The sequence below is a fragment of the Tursiops truncatus genome, chromosome 10 (genome assembly GCF_011762595.2).
Source record: "Tursiops truncatus isolate mTurTru1 chromosome 10, mTurTru1.mat.Y, whole genome shotgun sequence".
NCBI classification, from domain to species: domain Eukaryota; kingdom Metazoa; phylum Chordata; class Mammalia; order Artiodactyla; family Delphinidae; genus Tursiops; species Tursiops truncatus.
In genome coordinates, this window is record NC_047043.1 from 34,126,169 (window position 1) to 34,146,351 (window position 20,183).

Below are 20,183 nucleotides of genomic sequence, written 5' to 3' on the forward strand. Positions count from 1 at the left end.
TTACTGGAAGACACAGAGAAAGTCATCCCAGGGGAGGCATTTGAGAGGAACCATGTGTAAGAATTGTCTGTCTTTCCTTTGGGGCTTGCAGTGGGAGATGCTCTCCCCGGTTAGGGTCTGCTGGTGAGGCCTGGCAGAGCCACCATACTGCCAGGGCTCCAGAAGCGGGACCTGGCCGTGGAGGCACCCACCAGGGAACCCAGCCAACACCGGACCTACCACAGCACGGCATCTGGGACCCACTGCAGTCGCCCCATCCTTGCAGGCTCCTCACCATGTCAAACCTCCTGGCTAGCTCCAGGTCATCCTCGTTCCGGACCATCTCGAAGAAGTCCAAATGCCTAGACAGGACGGGGGGATACAGGGAGTAGACATCACCGCCAGGCCAGCCCCGGGTGAGGGTTACAGCCCTTCCAAGCCCCCCACTGACTCAATCTGAAGGCTTCATTCAGGTGAGGCCAAGGCAAAGCCAGAAAGAAGCCAGCTGCCTGTGTGTCAACACTCTCCTCCTTTACAGAATCCCATGCCCATCCCTCGGGGAGGCCAACCGAGGGTCCCATCACCTTCCGTCGGGCTTTCACAAGTTCGGAACTACTGACATTTGGGGCTGGGTCATCCCTGGCTTTGGGAGGTGGGTGTGTGAGTTCCAAGATGTGTACCAGCATCCCTGACCACTACCCACCAGACGCCAGCAGAATCCCCCACTTTGTGACAACCACAAAATGTCTCCAGGAGCTGCCAGATGTCCCCTGGCACCTGCAGTCAAGGACCACTGCCCTACCTCTACCTTCCCCCGTGTTCTTTTTCTTCTTTTTTATTGGAGTATAATTGCTTTACAATGTTGTGTTAGTTTCTGCTGTACAACAAAGTGAATCAGCTATATATATATATACCCCCTCGCACTTGGACCTCCCTCCCTCCGGGACCTCCCTCCCTCCTGGACCTCCCTCCCTCCCCGCCCCCCATCCTACCCATCTAGGTCACTGCAGAGCACTGAGCTGATCTCCCTGTGCTATACAGCAGGTCCCCAATAGCTCTCTATTTTACACATGATAGTGCATGTATTGTCAATCCCAATCTCCCAATTTGTCTCACCCTCCCCTTCCTCCCCTGTGCCCGCATGTCCGTTCTCTACGTCTGGCATCTCTATTCCTGCCCTGCAGACAGTACTGTCCCATGTCCCCACCCAAAGCCAATCTCTCACCTTCTACCCCATCCACTCCTCCACGCCACCACAAAAGGACCCATTCTCTCTCCCTTAAGACCTAACGTAATAACATAGCCTGTGCGAGTGGGGTGGAAGCAGAGAGGCTCACTAGTGATGCACAGGAGCTTTTGCACCTTGACGGGGAGCATTTCTTGGTTGAGCGGCCGGGCGCTGCGGGACGTTTAACATTCCTGGCTCCCTACAACCAATGCCGGTAGTGCCCCCCACCGGCCAGTTTGAAAACCAAAGAACACCCCTACATGGTTCCAAATTCCCCGCAGCGGGCAGTACTGCCACAGTGGAGGACTACTGGGTCCACCTGCCTAGAACATCAGAGATCAGACAGGAGGTCAGCAAAGAGGACAGGCAGGGGCATAGGTGATGTGAGACAAGAAGGTGGGGGAGCTGTCCACCTCCCGCCCCCCAGAGCTGCTTCTGAATCGATGCTGGGTGCGGGAGGTGGTCTCCAGGGAAACAGAAACCTCTACAGGAGTCCTGACCATCCCCCACTGAGGCGCTGTCACTGTAGGTTTGCATGGGGACGGGTGACTTGGGCCTTACTTGTCCAGGATGGCATTCTCGTGCTGCCGGAGTTTGTCGATCACAGGCTGTATCCCCAGCATCAGGAACTCGTACCGTAGATGTAGACGGAACTCCAGATTATCCTGGGGGTCACCAAGGGAGGACCAGACTCACTGGCTGGTCTCAATTTCCACAGGAGTCCCCAGGGGCCCCCTCACTGCCACTCCAGTCCCACCACATCCCCTGCAGCAAACTCATCAGAACTGCTTCGAATCCCAGAGTTGCAAGAAAGGGTGGGAGGAGACATCCTCTGACCTTGTTATTTACTCCCTTTAGCTCTCCTGCCTCACTTCCTTTAAGTCCTTCACCAGTTTTCTCTAAGTTTTTGGCCTCAAAGATTAGTGTTGAAGAGTGATACGGAGCACACCCTTTGGAACCACACATTTCTTGGTTCCAGTCCCTGCTCTGTCACTTACTGGTTTTGTGACTTTTGCAAGTCTTAGTTTCCTCATCAGTTAAATGGGCATGATATCACTCACCTACAGGAATGATATTCATAAGAACTGCTTGGTGAGGTATGGTTAGCGACTAACCAGAACAGATGTCAGCATAAATAGCTAGTACTGACTCAGGTGACATCACCATCTTAGGGACAGGTAATTCCCCCAATCCACCCCCCCTAACTCAGGTCATCGGGACGGAATGCAAAAAAAAGTATGCCGGCAGAAAAGAGGGAAAAGCAAAGATCATTAAATGGCCCCTTTTGACCTTCAACAAGCTGACCTTGACTGGGGCACCTGATTGCCTTAGCATTTGGGGGGTTCACCTGCTCTTCAAGTTCTTCTTCGACGGTTGCTATTTTTAAGGTCTGGGAATCCCATTCTGACCCCAAAAGAAGGAAAATCAGAAGTCACACCTCCTAACAGAAGGTGCTAGAAGAGCACGATCAGCTCCCCAGAAACCAGTCCAGAAGCAGGTCTTTAGAAAGCTCTAGAAAGAAGGGCCAACACTTGCCCTCCTCCCATCAATGACCCCCCACCATCCTAAACAGTCATCAGCCAGACAAGCTTGGGGTTTGTCCATGACACACATAATGCATGAGGTGACCCAGGCAGGAAGCTCCCCAGGACAAGCTGTTCTTTCTTGGCCCCAGGTGAAGGAGGCAAGATACAGATAATCTGTATCTTGTGATAATAATCTGTGATACAGATAATCTGTGATACAGATAATCTGAGGACAGGGATGGTAGTGTCAGCCACACCGACCCTCTGCCACGTCCCCAGGCAGCACTCACGCCCTCTTCCCCAGGTCCGGAAAGTCAGGGCCCAGCAAGGGCACAGAGAAGATGCCTCACCTCTCCAGCGCCCGCATTGAGGACAGCGTTGATAAAGGACATGATGGCTGTTTTCAGATTCACTTCATCTCGGTACCGGCCTAGACTTCGGTCCAGCTCATTCAGCAGGGTCTGGATGGAAAGGCAGGATGGAAAAAGAGAGGAGGGCTCAGGATCCTGTGAGTCCAGCCTCTGTGCCTTTGCTCCTGCCATTCCGATCGCCCAGAATGCCCCATGTGTTCTCTCTACCCAATCTATCCAGTCTCATCTTGGATCTTCCCTAAAGCTCACCTTTTCCCGGAAGCCTCCTTTGCCTCTCTACATCTCAGCCCCAGTCCTACCTTAGTCTCCCGTGCACTCAGCCTTGGGGACTTGCTTTATTTTGCTGGGTGATGCTGGAAAGATGCTTTAGCACTTTACAGCTGTTTACAGCTCCTCAGCCCTCTGTATCTGTGGGTCCCACATGTGCAGATTCAACCAATGCCAGGTTGAAAATATATATGTTTTTTAAATTTCAGAAAGTTCCAAAAAGCAAAATTTGAATTTGCTGAACACCAGTAACGGTTTACATAGCATTTATATGGTACTTAGTTATTTATAGAGCATTTACATTATATTAGGTCCTATAAGTAATCCAGAGATGATTTAAAGTATACAGACGGATGTGCATAGGTTATATGCAAATACTACACTATTTTATATAAGACATTTAAGTAGCCACAGGTTTTGGTATCCACGAGGGTCCTGGGACCAATCCCCCGAGGATACCAAGAGTAACTGTATTCCCTGCCCAGCTCCTTGATAGCATGGACATTACCTTTTACCTCCTTTGCATCTTCTGCAAAGGGTCAGGGGTCACTTTCTGAACAGAGTAGGTGCTTTAAAATGGTTGATGACAGAACAAACATATAGTCTATAGTGGTGGATAAACCATCATGTTTGTGATAACAGTTCACATCTATTGAGACTTAGTACCAAGACACTATACTTATTGTCTACCTCTTTACCTGGAGCAGGTCAGGGAGAAGAAAAGAGCATAGCATGGCCTGAGTTCCCAGGACTTGTCCCAGTGTCCCTACAGTAGGCACCGGCCCAGGCATCGGGCCTAAAATCTCCACTCCAGCAACGGTATTCGATTCAATATTTCTTTCTTTTTTTTTTTTTTTTTTTTGCGGTATGCGGGCCTCTCACTGTTGTGGCCTCTCCCGTTGCGGAGCACAGGCTCAAGACGCGCAGGCTCAGTGGCCATGGCTCACGGGCTCAGCTGCTCCGCGGCATGTGGGATCTTCCCAGACCGGGGCACGAACCCGCGTCCCCTGCATCGGTAGGCGGACTCTCAACCACTGCGCCACCAGGGAAACCCCGATTCAATATTTCTTGACTGAGCCCCTTTATGAGCCAGGTGCTGGGTTCAGAGACACGGAGCCACAGAAATGAAGCAGACCCATACTCCAGTCTCAAGGAACCCACGGTCTAGCGAGGAGTCCATTTTCCCAGCCAAACCGCCCCTCTCTTAAGGCTCCTCAGCTCTTTTGATATAAGCCCCCCACCAGCCCCGCACCTGGAAGCGCGTCCGCTCGGCTGCGTACACCTGGTAGTGTAGCATGGCCTGCAGCACCTTCTTGTGGCCGCCGGGCACCAGGCACACGGCGCCCAGGATCTCCAGCACGGCCACCTTGGTCTTGCTGTTCTCCGTGCGCAGGCTCTGTGCGATGGTGCTGATGGCCTCGGGCTGTGCCAGCACGTGTGCCCGCCCCTGGGAGTTGTTCATCAGAGCTTTGATGCAGCCGATGAGGGAGGTGTGGATGCGGCTTTCACAGGTGGCGTGGTCCATGCTCCGGAGGAAGTTCAGCAGACAGGTCAAGCCCTCCAGCTCGATGAAGCGGGTCACAAACCTGCCCAGACCAGAGCCATCAGCAAAACAGGTATCCTGCAGTTGCATATTATTCTGTATGCATTTTGCAAACAGCTACCCCCTTACCTGGGTACCGCTGTGTCCCACCGACGATGGTAGCCACCTGGTTCACTTGTAAAGTTTATCTAAAGCGCTAAAATCCTATCACCTCACAAGACTCAGATCTTATTTGCATGTTAAATACCAAGCATTTGCACGTCGTTGACTGTGGGTTACACAGCTAAGAAGGTGTATATGTGAAAGAGATTATTAGGATAATTATCATGGCTGTTAAACCTGAAGACTCATCACCAACGACGATGGGAGTTAAGAGAATTACAGTCAGAAAACAAGGAGGACTTGCAGACATGGGAGGCATCAGAGTCACTGCAACAAGGGATCAAGGCTGGGGAAGGCACTCTTCAAGGGATCCCTAAGAAAACATCTGAGCTATCTTGAAGGTTAGCAAAAAAACATTAAAAACCCTTTAGTTCAGTGGTTCTTAACCTGGAATCTGTGTTCCCCTAAGGGGTCTATGGCTAACATTCAGGGGTCCATGAACTTGGATGGGAAAAGAAAATTACACTTTTATTTTCGGTAAAACCTCTACCTGAAATTTAGCATTTCCTTCAGTGATGAATGTAGGCAATAAACTATAGCGGCATTAGCAGAATCTGTGACTTTGTCACACAAAGAAATCACAGCTATTTTCATCTCTAATTACAGTTGTTACAGGTATCTCAAAATATCATTTCCACTCATCAGGGCTTCAAAATTATGGTGGTTGCCAGTTCTTATTATTTAAGGCATAAAGAAGTACATTTATTGCTATCTCACAAATGTTTAAAATTTGGTAACTGTATTTCAATTTAATTGGTTCATTTTTAACTTTATCTATTTCTATCTATTTTACTATTTAACAACATCACTCTGATAAGCACTCAAAAGGTTTCATGTGGGTGGCAAAGTCATCCATGGCACACACACACATACACACACACACACATACACACACACAAACACATACACATACATACACACACATACACACACACATACACACACACACATACACACACACATACATACACACACACATACACACACACACACACAGAGGCTTAAAACCCTTGATTCAGTAGAATAATTAATGATCTGAGGAAATGTCGTAAATGAAGGTGAGGAAAGCACTACATATAATTAGTACATTTGATCCCCAGAGCATTTGTATTTCTACATGATTAAAGAAATACACCTAGAAAAATAGAATGTACTCTTAAATTGTTAAAAATAGGTATTATTTATCTTCTATTTTATACTTTTATGTATTCCACAAAATTTCCACCATGACTGTGTGTGACTTTTGTAATCAGAATTTTATTATGGGGAAAAAAAAATAAATGGAAGTGGGAGATGAACCCGGCAACCTCCCCTCAGCCCTTCTACTTCCTGACTTCCTCATCCTTCCTGCATCCCCTGCCCATACCAGGCCCCCACCCCACCCCGCCTGAGCAACAAGCAGGGATTAGGGGGCTCCCGTTCTCCTTGAGGCTATTTCCAGGCTCCTGGGTCAACCTAGACCACACATGTGCACGCGTGCGTATGTGCACGCATGCGTGCGTACACACGTACACACACACACACACACACACACACGAAGATCATTGTGCTGGTAGCAACTGGAGCTCTAGAGAAAGAAAAGGCCCGATTGTGGTGTTTGCCAGTTTCCATGGTATAAATACCGCCAGCATAGCTGATTTCAAAGTATCAGTGTGTGTCACTGAACGTGGAGCTGGGAAGAGATGCACCGTTGACATATTCCCACCAGGCACACACAGTGGGTGCGAACTCCCTGAGCACAGGTAACAGTAACGAGCATGCATAACAGTAAAATGGAGTCAAATCATCAGGTAATTAAGGAGTGATAAGTTTCAAGCACTTAATTACCTTTGTTTTTGATAGCATTTATTTAATCATGAGTTGATGTAATTTACATTTTCATCATAGCTATGTTTAACAACCAGCTTGCAAAACTGCTGAACATTTTGAGAGTTGGTTCCCACAAGCCAGAATGAGTTGCCAGACACAAGAGGAGCCTGTGGCTCTCTTGGGCCCTTTCACAATGTGGCCTGGGACGTGGGGAGAGGCTCTTTTCAGCCCTTGAGACACCCATCTCCCCCTTCCTTGCCTGCTCCCACTCTAGATGGAGAAATCTCATCCAGAGACACCACATCGCCCCCTAGTGGCTGGAGTACTTCTCACCCACACTCACCCCTCTGGCGCGGGGCCCCTCATGTGCACAGCTCTTTCTTGTGTACCTGTCCGTATGCCCAACCCCCACCCCACCCCCCCATCCTGTTCTGTTTTCCCAATAAAACAAGCACCTGCCTTCAGTTTCTCTTCAGGATCTGAGGTTGATCTCATCTTCCCATGTTCATCTCCCCTCCCCAACATGCCCATCCTCTGGCAGCATCCCAGCTCCTCACAGAGGGGGTGTAGGAGCCAGGATGTGAAAGGAGGTAAAGTGAGCTCTAGGGGATGCTGGAGAGTGGAGTTGGCCAAGGGTACTGGGATGGGAGCAGAGCTCTGCGTGAAGCTTCGGGAAGCTGAGGGGACCGCTGGGTGAGGGGACGTGGAAGGAAGTGAGGGAAGGAGACATCACCTCATGGGCTGTGTCCGGAGGGCTGTCTTCAGGTCTTCCACGACCTGGTTCCTCATCTCCGTCTCCTCCTCATCAAACGCGTACAGACTCTGCATCTGAGGTCGGAGAAGGGGGCAGAGGTCACGCTGGGCTGCCTGTCTCCCAGCTCCCTGCCACTCCCGGCCCGAGTGTGACCCGGGGGCCGCCCTCGCCTCAGGAATGGTGAGGCCTCAGGGAACGGTTTACTAAGACAGAGTGACAGACTCTGCGAATAGCCATTCCCAGGCTTCACTTTCCTCATCTGTAAAATGGGGAGAATGATCAGCCCAGACTATTTCCCAAGGCTGTGTGATACTTACACAATAAATGTTTCAATGGTTTGGGGGGATCTAAAGTCACACAGGGGAGGGAGGGATCAGGATAAAATCTTGAGAATAACTGAAAAGCTGCTGATCCCCAGAGAGGGTGGGCTGTGGGGTGCAGGGGAAGATGAGGACCACTCTCCCCAGAGCCTTTCCAGGCAGGGCCGGGGCAGGACAGGGGCGAGGCTCACCGCGGCCATGGAGTTGATGCGGTCGATGTAATAGTCAGGCCAGCTGGTCGCCAGCTTGTTGGGATCCTCCTGTTCCTGGAACAAGATGAAGGACTGGATGGACCCCCCGGCAAGACAGGCCCACAGTCTGAGACCCTGAGCTTCGTCCCAGGTCAGCATTCAGATTCATCTCCTAGCCCAGCCTAGACAAGGTGACTTCGAGGAAGTTATAAAATCTCCCCAGGCTTCCATTTCCTCCTTGGCAAAAGGCAGATCGTGGACATCGAATCTCAGGACCAGCCAGTGACAGAGGCAGAAACCACACAGGTGTATACACTTTCAAACAATATACACAATTAAAAATAAATTCTTTTTTTCCCCCTGTTACATCTGTTCTGACTCTACTTAATAAAATACAATTTTAAGTCTGTTGAATCTAATGAAAATGTGTGCTTATATTTTGTACATCTCCTTTTTCAAATTTTATTGTTTTCTGATAATATCATTCTCATTGTATTTTACAAAAGTATTTGTCGGTGACAGTTTGGATATTTAAAAACTTGGTCTTTCTCTCAGACAGTTTGGGAAGCACTGATTGACATAGAGCATTTGGTGCAGCGCCTAGCACATAGTAGGTACTCAGTAAACTGTAACTTTAAAAAAGGAGGGAAAAAGACACTCCCAAGGCCCTGGGTTTGGAAGGAGGAAGGGTCTGTGCAGCTAGGAGGTAGAGCCCAGATGAGACATGGCCCTCGGACCCCAAGAGAAAGCCTCAAGTCCTCCCCAAGTGTGGGCAGGAATGAGGGGAGCTGGACAAGAATTGATGCTGACTGAAAAGCCAGTCCTCTCCTCCGGCCAGTGGGTCTGCTTCTGGGCATTACACACACCCTCCTCCTTCCTGTCCCTGTCCCTGTTTCATCTGGAGGTTCCCCCTCATCTGCTTTCTGCCAATTTCCTGCTTTCAAATTAGCATGAACATTTACCTCCTCCAGAACCTTCCTGTTAAACCACCTGCCTGCCAGCCGGCCTGGACTTTGCCCTGCATCCCTAAGCCTCATCCACTCTGGCTTCATGATTTTGTTTCTTAAAATCCAAATTTTAGGGCTTCCCTGGTGGCACAGTGGTTGAGAGTCCGCCTGCCGATGCAGGGGACACGGGTTCGTGCCCCGGTCCGGGAAGATCCCACATGCCGCGGAGCGGCTGGGCTCGTGAGCCATGGCCGCTGAGCCTGCGCGTCCAGAGCCTGTGCTCCGCAACAGGAGAGGCCACAACAGTGAGAGGCCCACATACCGCAAAAAAAAAAAAAAAAAGAAAATCCAAATTTTAGATCAGTGAGAAACCTGGCTTGATCGGGTCTTTGTGACTTCACGTGGATATATATGACCAAAGTCCCCAAATTCTAGCTTCCGCCTTAGAGAGGAGACCACAGAACATAGACGAACGTATCATGAAACACATACTTTCCTGCCTTTACTGGCTCCCCATTTAGCCATTTCACATGCCTTTAATGAGCACCTACTACATGCCAATCACTGCACTGAACCCTGAAAGTACTGAACAAAAAGTCATCCATGTAGTAGTCGGTCTTGTGCCAGAGGCAGGGTGACCGGTGCTCTATGTCCATTTGTGGGCCATGGAAACCCAGGGTGGGGAGCATCTAACACACAAGGCTCATGCGGGGGCTGGGGTAGGGGGTCTGAGAGGACTAGGCTGAGTTACTCAAGATTACTGAAGCTAAGAAAGGGGGAGAGTGTTAGAGACAAGAGGAAGTACCATGTGGAAAGAGAGGGGGGTGTGAAAGTGTGTGGGGAGATGACACACAACTTGGTTTGGAAGGTGGCGAGAGACGTCCTTACATTTTAGTGCGTTTTTTATTTTAGCTGCATAAGGGATCAACGTCAGGGACCTCCAGAGTAAATCAGTTTGGAAAGTGGAGAAGCACGAGATAGGATGAGCTAGTCCTGAAATTAATTTTCTCCTTCCTCCCTCCCTCCCTTCCACGACTTGAGCTTTTGAAAGACCTGCTTTCCTCACAATGAGATTCCTAAACACAGAGCACAGTATTCTGCAGGTGCTTAATACATGCACACTGAGTTTACTAGACAGTGGCTTGCAGTGCATGCAGGTTCTCAAGGCTCTGGCAGGCCTGCATTCCAGCATCATTGCAGCACTTGCCACGACTGGCTGGTGACTTTGTGTGAAGGCCTCTCTAGGCCTTCCTGGCCTCCTGTGTAGAATGAAAGACTAGATTGGGTTGCTCCTCGGTTCCTTCCAACTCTAGAATAGTGACCAATTTTATGAGCTCGGTCTGGCCCAGTATGGAGCCCAGAACAAATATCTTGAGCGAGAAGAGTTATAAAAGAGCCAGGAATGGGCTCTAAGGAGCACGAAGGAGAAACAGCCCCAAACCATCCCAGACCTGCCCGTCTTCTCCCAGAAGGGAGACTTCTAAGCCTCAGGTGTGGGAAGAACCAGGTCCTAGCTCCCAAACACCTATACACTCTTGAGCTGCAAGCCTGAGAAACGAGAGGGTGGAGGGGTGGGGAGGAACGTGGGCCAAGAAAAGAAAAATAGAGTGAAAGAAACAGGCTCAAATAGAAAGGAGGCAAGAGAGATGTAGAGAGAAAGATGAAGGAAAGAGACATAGAGATGGAGGAAGAGAGCAGAAAGCACAGCCACTGGGAAAGCAGAGGGGAGGAGATAAAACCCAATTAAGATCTGACTGCGGCCCGGCTCATCCTTCTAGGGAGGACCATATTCAGGGGACTGACATCTTTTTTTTTTTTTTTTTTTTGCGGTACGCGGGCCTCTCACTGCTGTGGCCTCTCCCGTTGTGGAGCACAGGGTCCAGACACGCAGGCTCAGCGGCACGGCTCACGGGCCCAGCCGCTCTGCGGCATGTGGGCTCTTCCCAGACCGGGGCACGAACCCGTGTCCCCTGCATCGGCAGGCGGACTCTCAACCACTGCGCCACCAGGGAAGCCCAGGGGACTGACATCTTTTAATGAAGGAAAGGAGGAAAGGGAGGAAAGGGTGGGGAGAGTGGAGACCAGTGTGTGTCCCTGATGTGCATGCTGCCCTGGGACAGGGACACAGCCTGGGACAGGGCGGGGGGGGGGGGGGCTCAAGATCCATAAGAGACCACTCACTTCCCCCCAAATGGAGTTCTTCCAACAGAGCTGCCCCCAGGTATGGCCCAGGGCGCACACCCTCTCTGCATACGTACAGGCACAAGAAAGGAATCTAGACTTTTTTTTTTGGCCGCGCAGCTTGTGGGATCTTAGTTCCCTGACCAGGGATCGAACCCGGGCCCATGGCAGTGAAAGCACGGAATCCTAACCACTGGACCACCAGAGAATTCCCTAGACCTGTTATCGTATAGCTCCCTTACCCAGCACCAACTCCTGGAACCCAGTGGGCACCTGCCTCCAGGATTTTTGAAAACCAGAATCCTATGTCCCTGAGTGTAAGCTCCATGACAGCAGGGATTATTTTTGTCCTGACTTATTCACTGTCACTCCTCCAACACCTAGAACAGGACAGGTGTACAATAAATACTGGTTAAATGAATGAGCAAAGCATGGAGGCAAGGGTTGCCGTGCTGTGGACCCTGAGGGACAGCAGAAGGGAATCAGAGAGGGCACCTTCTTCTTGCTGCAGTAGATCTGCCATTTCTTCTCAGGTGGCAGTGCAAACACAGCCTCCCGGTTTTTGTCGGTGAGATCCAATTCATCCTGCAAAGACAACAAGAAATACATCTGAAACCCAGACATGGTTGACCTTCGAATATTCGGTCCTACAGGAAATTACAGTTCCCTCGAATTCCCTCAAAGCCCTCAGTCTGCTGTCCTCCTCCAAAGAGCATCAAAGATATGATAGGGCAATTCTTTTTCTAGAAGTTCAGCCCCACCCTCCCATCTCCTTGCAGCAAGCCCTTGAGCTTCTATCCAAGCATCTTTCACTTCCTATCCCCGTCCCTGGCTCCTCCTATCCAGGTCCCCTGTTCCCTGCCCATCTCCCGTATTGCTTTGCTAGCCTCTAGTCCTCTAGCCTGGAGTTTCCTGTCTTCCTTCCTTGTCCTTCTTAAGCTTGTCAACACCATAAATCAAGGCTTGACAAAGAAAGAAATCAGTCTACTGATCCAGTTTTTGCCCTCACCCTTCAAGTCTCTGTGCCCTTTGAGTGTCTCCCCCAGAAATTCTCTGGTTCCCCCAACCTCAGCATGGGTCCCAGCACAACTGAAGAGACCTGGTAAAGATGATGAGCTGAGCATCTCTCCTGGCAACGAGGGCACGCCATGCCGCGGGAGGTCTGCTTCCCGTGGAGCTGTGCCTGCCAGGGATAGCCCTCCGGCTGCACCACCACCGAGACAAGGCTGTGCACACGCAGGCTGGGCTCCAGCAGCTGGCCCACGCCTCCCCGGGAGCAGGACTGGGTAGTTTCTGACGTCATCAAATTTAGGGTAACTCTTTCGGTAGTTTGAGATGATTTTATAGGTTTGGCTGTGCTGAATGGCCCCTAAAAAAGTTCTCTTATTGAAAATTCTTCTCCTGTGATTCATGAGTTATGCAGGCGCTCATCAAAAAAAATAGTCAACGGGCCATGGGAACATAATGTGCTTTTCAGCTCAATTCTTGTAAGTTTTTTTTAAAAAAAAATAAAAGCAAAACTTACATTAAGACAAAAAAAAGCATAGTATTACTAATCTTTACATTTTCTAAAGTGATAGTGAAAGTAATATCTAAGAAGATACAAGGGTCTTAAATATCAATATCTACACTCTTTGTCCTTTACTTTTATTCAACGAGAACATTTTAGACTTTCCTTCACATAGATCAGAACTGTCCAATAGGAACATAATGTGAGACACATGTATTTAAAAAATTGTTCTGGTCACTTTAAAAAATTAAGAAGGAATAGTTGAACTTAATTTTAATAATACACTGTATTTAACCCAAAATATCTAAAATATGGTCATTTCAAAATATAATCAATGTTAAAAAAAAAAAGATCAATGAGGTATTTTACATTCTTTTTTTCAAACTAAGTCATCAAAATCTGGTGTGGATTTCCCATTACAGCTCATGCTGGTTCAGACCAGCCACGTTTCAAGTGTCAGCAGCCCCACGTGACCAGTGGCTGCCATCCTCCACGGCACATTCAAAGAGAACTTGAAACTATGCCCATCGGGTCACCTGCCTTTAGAACTAAAGACTCCAGCAGATCTAATGCTAAAGGAAGGTTCTTCCCTAGAACCACTCTCTTCATATCCCAGGAATGTCCCCAGACCCTGCTCAAGGTTTCTGAAGCATTTCCTTTCCATGGTCAGAATCAGAAATAAAAGAAAAAGAGAGAGTTCTGTGCACCTGACACTGCCCAGCACAAACTCCATCTCTTCTACTTTTGCTTATGCAGTTAGTTCCACCCGGCCTGCCCTCCTGGCCCACCCATCCTGTGGACCCTGGTCTAATTCCCGAGCTCAAAGTTAGCATCCTCCCACAAGCCTTCCACAGCCCCTCCCAGGTAAGAACACCTCTCCCTTCCTGAACTCCAGAGCAGTTATGTTCAACCTTGTATCCTGGCTGTGTACACACTGGTCTTTTCTCACCAGTGGTCTCTGTCACTAAATCGAAGGACCTTTCTTGGCGATTTGGTTCAGCCCAGGTAGCCCATGACTCTGCGGACCATCCACTCCTTACTGAGTCTCTCTTCCCTGGTTTCCTGGAAAACCACACTCTTGGGCAGTCCCTCCTGCTTCACTGTATGTTCCTCTTGGGACCCCCGACTTCTCCTCCTCTCTCCTACCATCCAACGTTGAAGTCCCAAAGGGCACCATCCTGGGTCCTCTCCTCCCCTCCCTCTATGCTTCCCCGGGGTGAAGCCTTCGCAGCCATTCCCAAGGACTCAGTGACGATCCTAAACTCTCTCAAACCTGTACCTCCAGCTCACCAGTGTCCTGAGCTCCCGATCCTGGCACCCAGGTGCCTCCTATACTGATCAACTTTGGTGACCCTCAGGTACCTCCCACACTCATGCAGTGTCAGGATGTGCCAGGCACTGTTCTCAGTGCTTAAGGTTTACTCATTAAACTTGCAACAGCCCATTTTACAGGTGAGGAAACTGAGGCACAGAGAACATATGCAAACTTTGTTCATCAGACCCAGACCCTAAGTCTGGGTCTCCACTGGCACATCCTGTCCTGTACAGGGTCCCTCCATCCACCCACAACCTCACGTAAGAAACCTGGTGTTCCCCAGTTCCTGCTCACTCACCAATCCCAACAAATCCTATTATACTTCCTTCTCAGTAGCTCTTGAATCTGTCCACTTCTCCCCATCCTCACTGCTAACACTTTAGTCCAAGCGACCATCCTCCCCAGCTCGGAGTGCACCAAGAGCTTCCCAATGGTCTACACAGACCTTTTTTTTTTGCACTGGATTTTAATCTTTAATATCTAACATTATTGCTTTAGGGCATGTTTTCCCTGAACCAGGAACAGAGTGCTACTTACATAAAAATATACACATAGAAAAAGTAGTTCTCCATTTTCCCGGGGAAAAAACAGTAACTTCTAGAATACTCAAGTGTTTTGTTTTAATTATAAAGTCTTGGTCATCTCATTTATTAGCTCTGTGACATACATATTTAAATTAAACATTATTAGACAACCGTTACAACTTATAAAGGTAAGGTGCCCTTACTGAGTAAAGAGATTCTTCTGTGAGTGGATGTGTCCCTTCTCCCACCCTGGATGGAGGGACCCTACTTTTTTTTAGGAAAGTAGATTGGATCACCTCAAACCCCTGCTTAACCTCTTCGGTGGCTTTCTATCACCCTTCGGATCGAATCCAAAATCCTTGGTTATTCTCATCGTGATGGTGTTCCCCCCAAAAGGACCCAGCTCTTTCCTGACTTGAGACTCTCACATCTGCTGCTGCTTCTGCGGGGGACTCCATGGCCCTCTTCTGCACCTCCATTCACTTATCTAACCATCGCTGTGCTTTCAGATCTCCATGGAAGTGTCACTGCTTCAGAGGAGTCACCATGACCGCCGGTCTAGAAGAAGGCTCCCTGCTAGACACTCCCACAGCTCCCCAAACATTTCCTTTCAAAACACCCACCACATTATCACTACTGTTCAAGATCGGCCTTCCCGTTCGGCTTCATGTTCTTGGGAGCAGGAACTGCTCCTGTTGGTTCATCACTAAATCCCTGGCAGCCCCACGGGGCCCAGCACACAGCAGTCTCTCAAGAACTATTTTTCATTTGTTTGATCAATACCTCACGCTAGTCTTCCTGCAGACAAGACGGGTCTGACTCATCCTTTTTTGCAAAGTAACTTGTAAAAAAAAAACAAAAAACCCTGCCACTTAAAATGCTCAATAAATACTTGGTGACTAAAAGGGCCAAAGGAAGGAACACCCCTTGACATGTCCTTCTTTCAAAACTCACGTGCTCTGCTCAAGAAGATGTCCCGGCCCGGGATTAATGCAAGAAATATATTTTTCATCTTCATTCCCAGCTCCTATCCTAGAGCTCCTAAATCCCTTGGAATTTCCTGGGTGATAGGAGCCTCTTTTCTCCCAGGGAAGTGACTCTTGGTGGACCCTAGATAGCTTCGAGGTGGAGGTTGGTCGCCAGAAGGATCAGGCCTTGATTAGAAGCCTAGAACATTCACCCTCACTTCCCAAACTCTGGGGAGAGAAGGGCTACAGATCAAGTTAAAAAAATCTATCATGTCAAAACTGCCATAAATGGCCCTAAATGGCGAGGCTCAGAGAGCTTCCGGCTGGGTGGATGCATCCACGGGTTGCGAGGGTGGGGAAGCCCGAACTCCACATGGGCAGACTCCTGTGCTCAGGACAGAAGCCTTACCCTTCTGGGTCTAACCCTACGTACACCTTCATCTGGCTGTTCACATGTATTCTTTAGAATATCCTTTATAATAAACTGGTAATAGTAAATAAAGTGTTTCCCTGACTTCTGTGAGCGACCGGTTCCAACAAATTATCAAACCTGAGGAGGGGATGGTGGGAACCCCCGATCTGCAGCCACCTTGGACAGAAGTGTCGGGAAGCTGGGACCCACCACCTGTGGCGGGCGTCTGAAGTTGGGGGCTGTCTCGTGGATCTGAGCCCTTAACCTGAGGGGTCTGCGCTAACTCTGGGTAGTAAATGTCAGAATTGAGTTAAATCGTAGGACGCCCAGTTGATGTCTGTATAAAATTGGAGAACTGCTTGGTGTGGGAAAACCCACATATTTGGCACCAGCAGTATTCTGCATAAAAAACGGATCTTGCAGGACTAACACGGATCAGGCTCTGAACCTTATTCTACGCTAGTAAAGGCTTTGTTCTCTCCCACCTCCGGCCCCCCCCTGAGGAAAGGCATGAATCAGGACCATGAGTTTTCCTGAAGCTGATATGATGAGGAAGGCGGATCACTGTTTCTCATCACGTGCAGGGTCCCATCTTATAGTGGTCCTGTGATTTGAAGAGCTGAATCGCCTTAATCAGATACATCCGTGACCGAATCCAAGTGTGAAACCCCGTTCCCCATCACACTGCCTTGTTTCTCTACAGGCCAGCCATGAGAATGAGCGACCAGGAATTAACGGTAGATGACCCTGTGCTTACTGCTCTCTGCCAGGGTTCAGGCCCGAGTCCTGGGCAGGGGTCCTGCTCCCCAATCCAGGACTTTCTTTGGTGTGCAGGCTTTGTCTCACCATCAGACCTCCCAAGGGAGGAATCATGCTTCTTTCCTGTTCTGTCTCCTTGCGGTCAGAGTATGACATCACACACAGGGTGCTGCTGTGGTCTGAATGGGTATCACAAAGGGTCAGGAAGAGCTGCTACCAGTATAAACGATAGAGCTTCTGTCTTCCCCAGGCTAGACATGGGATGTCATCATCCCAGAACCTACCCACGTTCCAGGTGTGATACAGGCATCTCTACCTTCCTGTTTCTGGTTAATCATCCCCTGTTCTGAGACTTGTGGTTGCCAAGGGGGAGGGGGCTGGGGGAGGGATGGAGTGGGAGGTTGGGATGAGCAGATGTAAGCTATTATGTATAGAACGGATAAACAACAAGGTCTTACTGTATAGCACAGGGAACCATATTCAATATCCTATGACAAACCATGATGGAAAAGAATATAAAAATGTACACAGATGTATGACTGAATCACTTAGCTGTATAGCAGAAATTAACACAACATTGTAAATCAACTATACTTCAATGAAAAGAAGAAAATCATCCCCTGTTCTGAGGTACCCAGTGTCCGCCTACAGAATTCCACCCTGTCTCTTCTTTCTGTGCTCGAGATAAAAGGATCCCAGGGAAATTCCAGCGAGCAGAAGAGAAAAAGGTGCCAAGTGCTCTGATGTTCTCCGAGGCCCCTCACTGCCTGATTTCACAAAGGCGTGGACCTGCTCCTCTCATGGGAGCCTGCTGCTACCCCGCGAGGTCTAAAATCCAGCGGAGATATGACGGAGGTCCACCTTTCACGGTGCCCACCCCAGCGAGTAACTCTGTTTCTCCCCCATAGCTGAAATGTCCTTGGGGCTCACCTCAGCCCCACGCAGAGTTTCAGGAGGTGAAGATGCCGGCACATGGGCCCTTGCCCTCTCTCTGGCTCTGCCTGCTCTAGCCGTGGCCCTCCCCATCGCCAACACCCCTCCCTTCCCACCCCCTCACTCACCACCAGCTCTGCAAAGCGGACATTCAGCTCCTCTGGGTTGGGGATGGGACTGGAGAACTCCATGTACTGCAGGGGGTGGCTGTCCCGGAGGTTGATCTCAGGGAGGTCGCTGCCTCCGAAGCAGCACAGGAAGCCCAGGCCATGGCGGCTCCTCTTGCGGGGGGCCATGGTCACTTCCAGCTGGGGGGACGGTCCGCAGGCAGACGCCCTAGGTCCTCATGGTGATCTGGGTAGAACAGAAAGCACAGAGCGGTCAGGCACGGCGGCCAGGTAGATGGGGACGCGGCCACTCTGCCACCATGACTTCGTTGCCCAACTGTCAGGAGCCTTCAACCCGACAGCCAAGCCCCCTCCTTCTCCCACAGCCATGAACACTTTCAGATTCTCCCTCTGTGCCCCTAGAGGAGACAGGAGGGCTGTCGTCCCAGAACGTGACTTCCAGGAGGTCAGAGCTGGCACTCAGCCTACTCTCTCTCTGACTGTACAGACGGGAACCTTGTTCCCTGTCCTCTGGTCCCCTGCAGACCAGTTTCCAGCAGGGATCCCTTACTCACTTGATTCACTCCAGGGTCTGGGGATACCCGCTTTAAAGGCGTCATCCAATGGGGAGAGAAGGGCTGACGTCGGCTGGCAGGGAAGACACCGAGCTAATCACATGGCATGGCTCCTGGAGTGGGGGCCTCCATGGGAGCAGAGGATGGAAGCCTCGCACAGCTTTCTGCCCAGTCTGTTGCAGCCAGGCATGTTTGGATGGATGTGAAATATCAACAGGGCGTGGGTTCACCCACCCATCCAGAAGGAGGGGTGAGCTGGGGGAGCCATTAGAGTGAACCCTCAGTAAGGAAATGGGGCTGATCATTGGAACGGTGTCCAGCCAAGAGTGAAGGGGATCTGGTCAAATCTGCTTTCCATACCGACCAAGAACAGAGGACACCACTATGGCCAGAGATCAGAACTGAGGGCCACCCAACAGTTGGGCGGTTGTTGGAACAGAAAGGGTTAAGTCTTTGCCACTGGGAGAGCCTAGTTCTATGGTGACCAGCATGAGGCTGAACGCTGGCCCTAGTCATTGATGTCACACAGCTACCAGGTAGGTTAAGCCCAATTATCTGCACATGGGCTTCCGGAAAGAGCCAAATGACCCCTGACCAATGGTTCCTAAACATGGTTTCAGATCTGGGTGGGTTCACTAGAGAGACCATTGCTTATCCACCACCCTGCTGCCCAGCCATATTCTCCTCATATTAATATATCCTAATTTTTTGAATATAAATAAGATTCTGCCTTCATCCTTATTGAATATTACATCACAGGTTTAGGGTCAAGATTTTTTTTAATTGTGGCAAAATACACAGAACATAAAATTTACCATTTTACCATTTGTACGTGTATAGTTCAGTGGCACTAAATACATTCACGTTGCTGTGCAACCACCACCACCATCCATTTCCCGAATTGTTTTCCATCTTGTGAAACGGAAACTCTGTACTCACTAAACAATCATTTCCCATTTCTCTCTCCCCCTAGCCCCTGGCAACCGCCATTCTACTTTCCGTCCCTGTGAATTTGGCTACTCTAAGTACCTCCTGTGAGTAGAATCTTACAGCATTTATCCTGGCTTATCTCACTTGGCATCATGTCCTCAAGGTTCATACTTGTTGTAGCAGAATATCCTGTCTTTTTAAGGCTGACTAATATTCCACTGTATGCATATACCACACTTGGTTTATCCATTCATCTCTTGACAGACACCTGGGTGGCTATCTCCTTTTGGCTATTGTGAATGATGTTGCTATGAACGTGTACAGCTATCTTTCTGTGTCCCTGCTTTCAGTGCTTTGGGGTAATACACCCAAAGGGGTCAAGGTATTTTTGAGTCATGATTCTTAGCTGTTTCTCCTAGATCTGGGTCATTAACAGAATGATCAAAATGTCTCCATGGTCTGTACTTACACTGTTGCTAAAAATGTTGACCACAGCAAGGAGAGCGACAGGCCCAGATGACGTAGCTACTTTGTCTGGGAATGCCAAAGAAGTAGTCATTAACAGTCTCAGGGGATAGTCCTTCAACCAGCTCTGAACCCATGAACCCATGTGCTTATCTAGCCCTCATTTCTTTTTTTTTGCAGTACGCAGGCCTCTCACTGTTGCGGCCTCTCCCGTTACGGAGCACAGGCTCCGGACGCGCAGGCTCAGCAGCCATGGCTCACGGGCCCAGCCGCTCCGCGGCACGTGGGATCCTCCCGGACTGGGGCACAAACCCGTGTCCCCTGCATCGGCAGGTGGACTCTCAACCACTGCGCCACGAGGGAAGCCCTAGCCCTCATTTCCTAAAGACACCCCAGGAGATTGTTTC

General features: G+C 49.6%; 1 protein-coding gene across 6 annotated transcripts in view; it reads right to left on the minus strand.

Moving 5' to 3' along the window:
- Positions 1-20,183, minus strand: part of DAAM2 (dishevelled associated activator of morphogenesis 2) — a 114,041-nt gene that overhangs the window by 30,213 nt on the left and 63,645 nt on the right. For all 6 annotated transcript variants that reach the window (XR_012334462.1, XR_012334461.1, XM_033864302.2 and 3 more), the window contains exons 2-9: positions 17,828-18,053; positions 11,774-11,863; positions 8,151-8,225; positions 7,619-7,713; positions 4,624-4,957; positions 3,084-3,194; positions 1,769-1,872; positions 275-341 (exon numbers count right to left, since the gene is read on the minus strand). Coding sequence is in view for 4 of the 6 variants with exons in the window: in XM_033864302.2 (XP_033720193.1) it covers positions 275-341; positions 1,769-1,872; positions 3,084-3,194; positions 4,624-4,957; positions 7,619-7,713; positions 8,151-8,225; positions 11,774-11,863; positions 17,828-17,995 (1,044 nt within the window). In the remaining 2 variants the exon portion in view is untranslated. The remainder of the gene's footprint in view (positions 1-274; positions 342-1,768; positions 1,873-3,083; positions 3,195-4,623; positions 4,958-7,618; positions 7,714-8,150; positions 8,226-11,773; positions 11,864-17,827; positions 18,054-20,183) is intronic.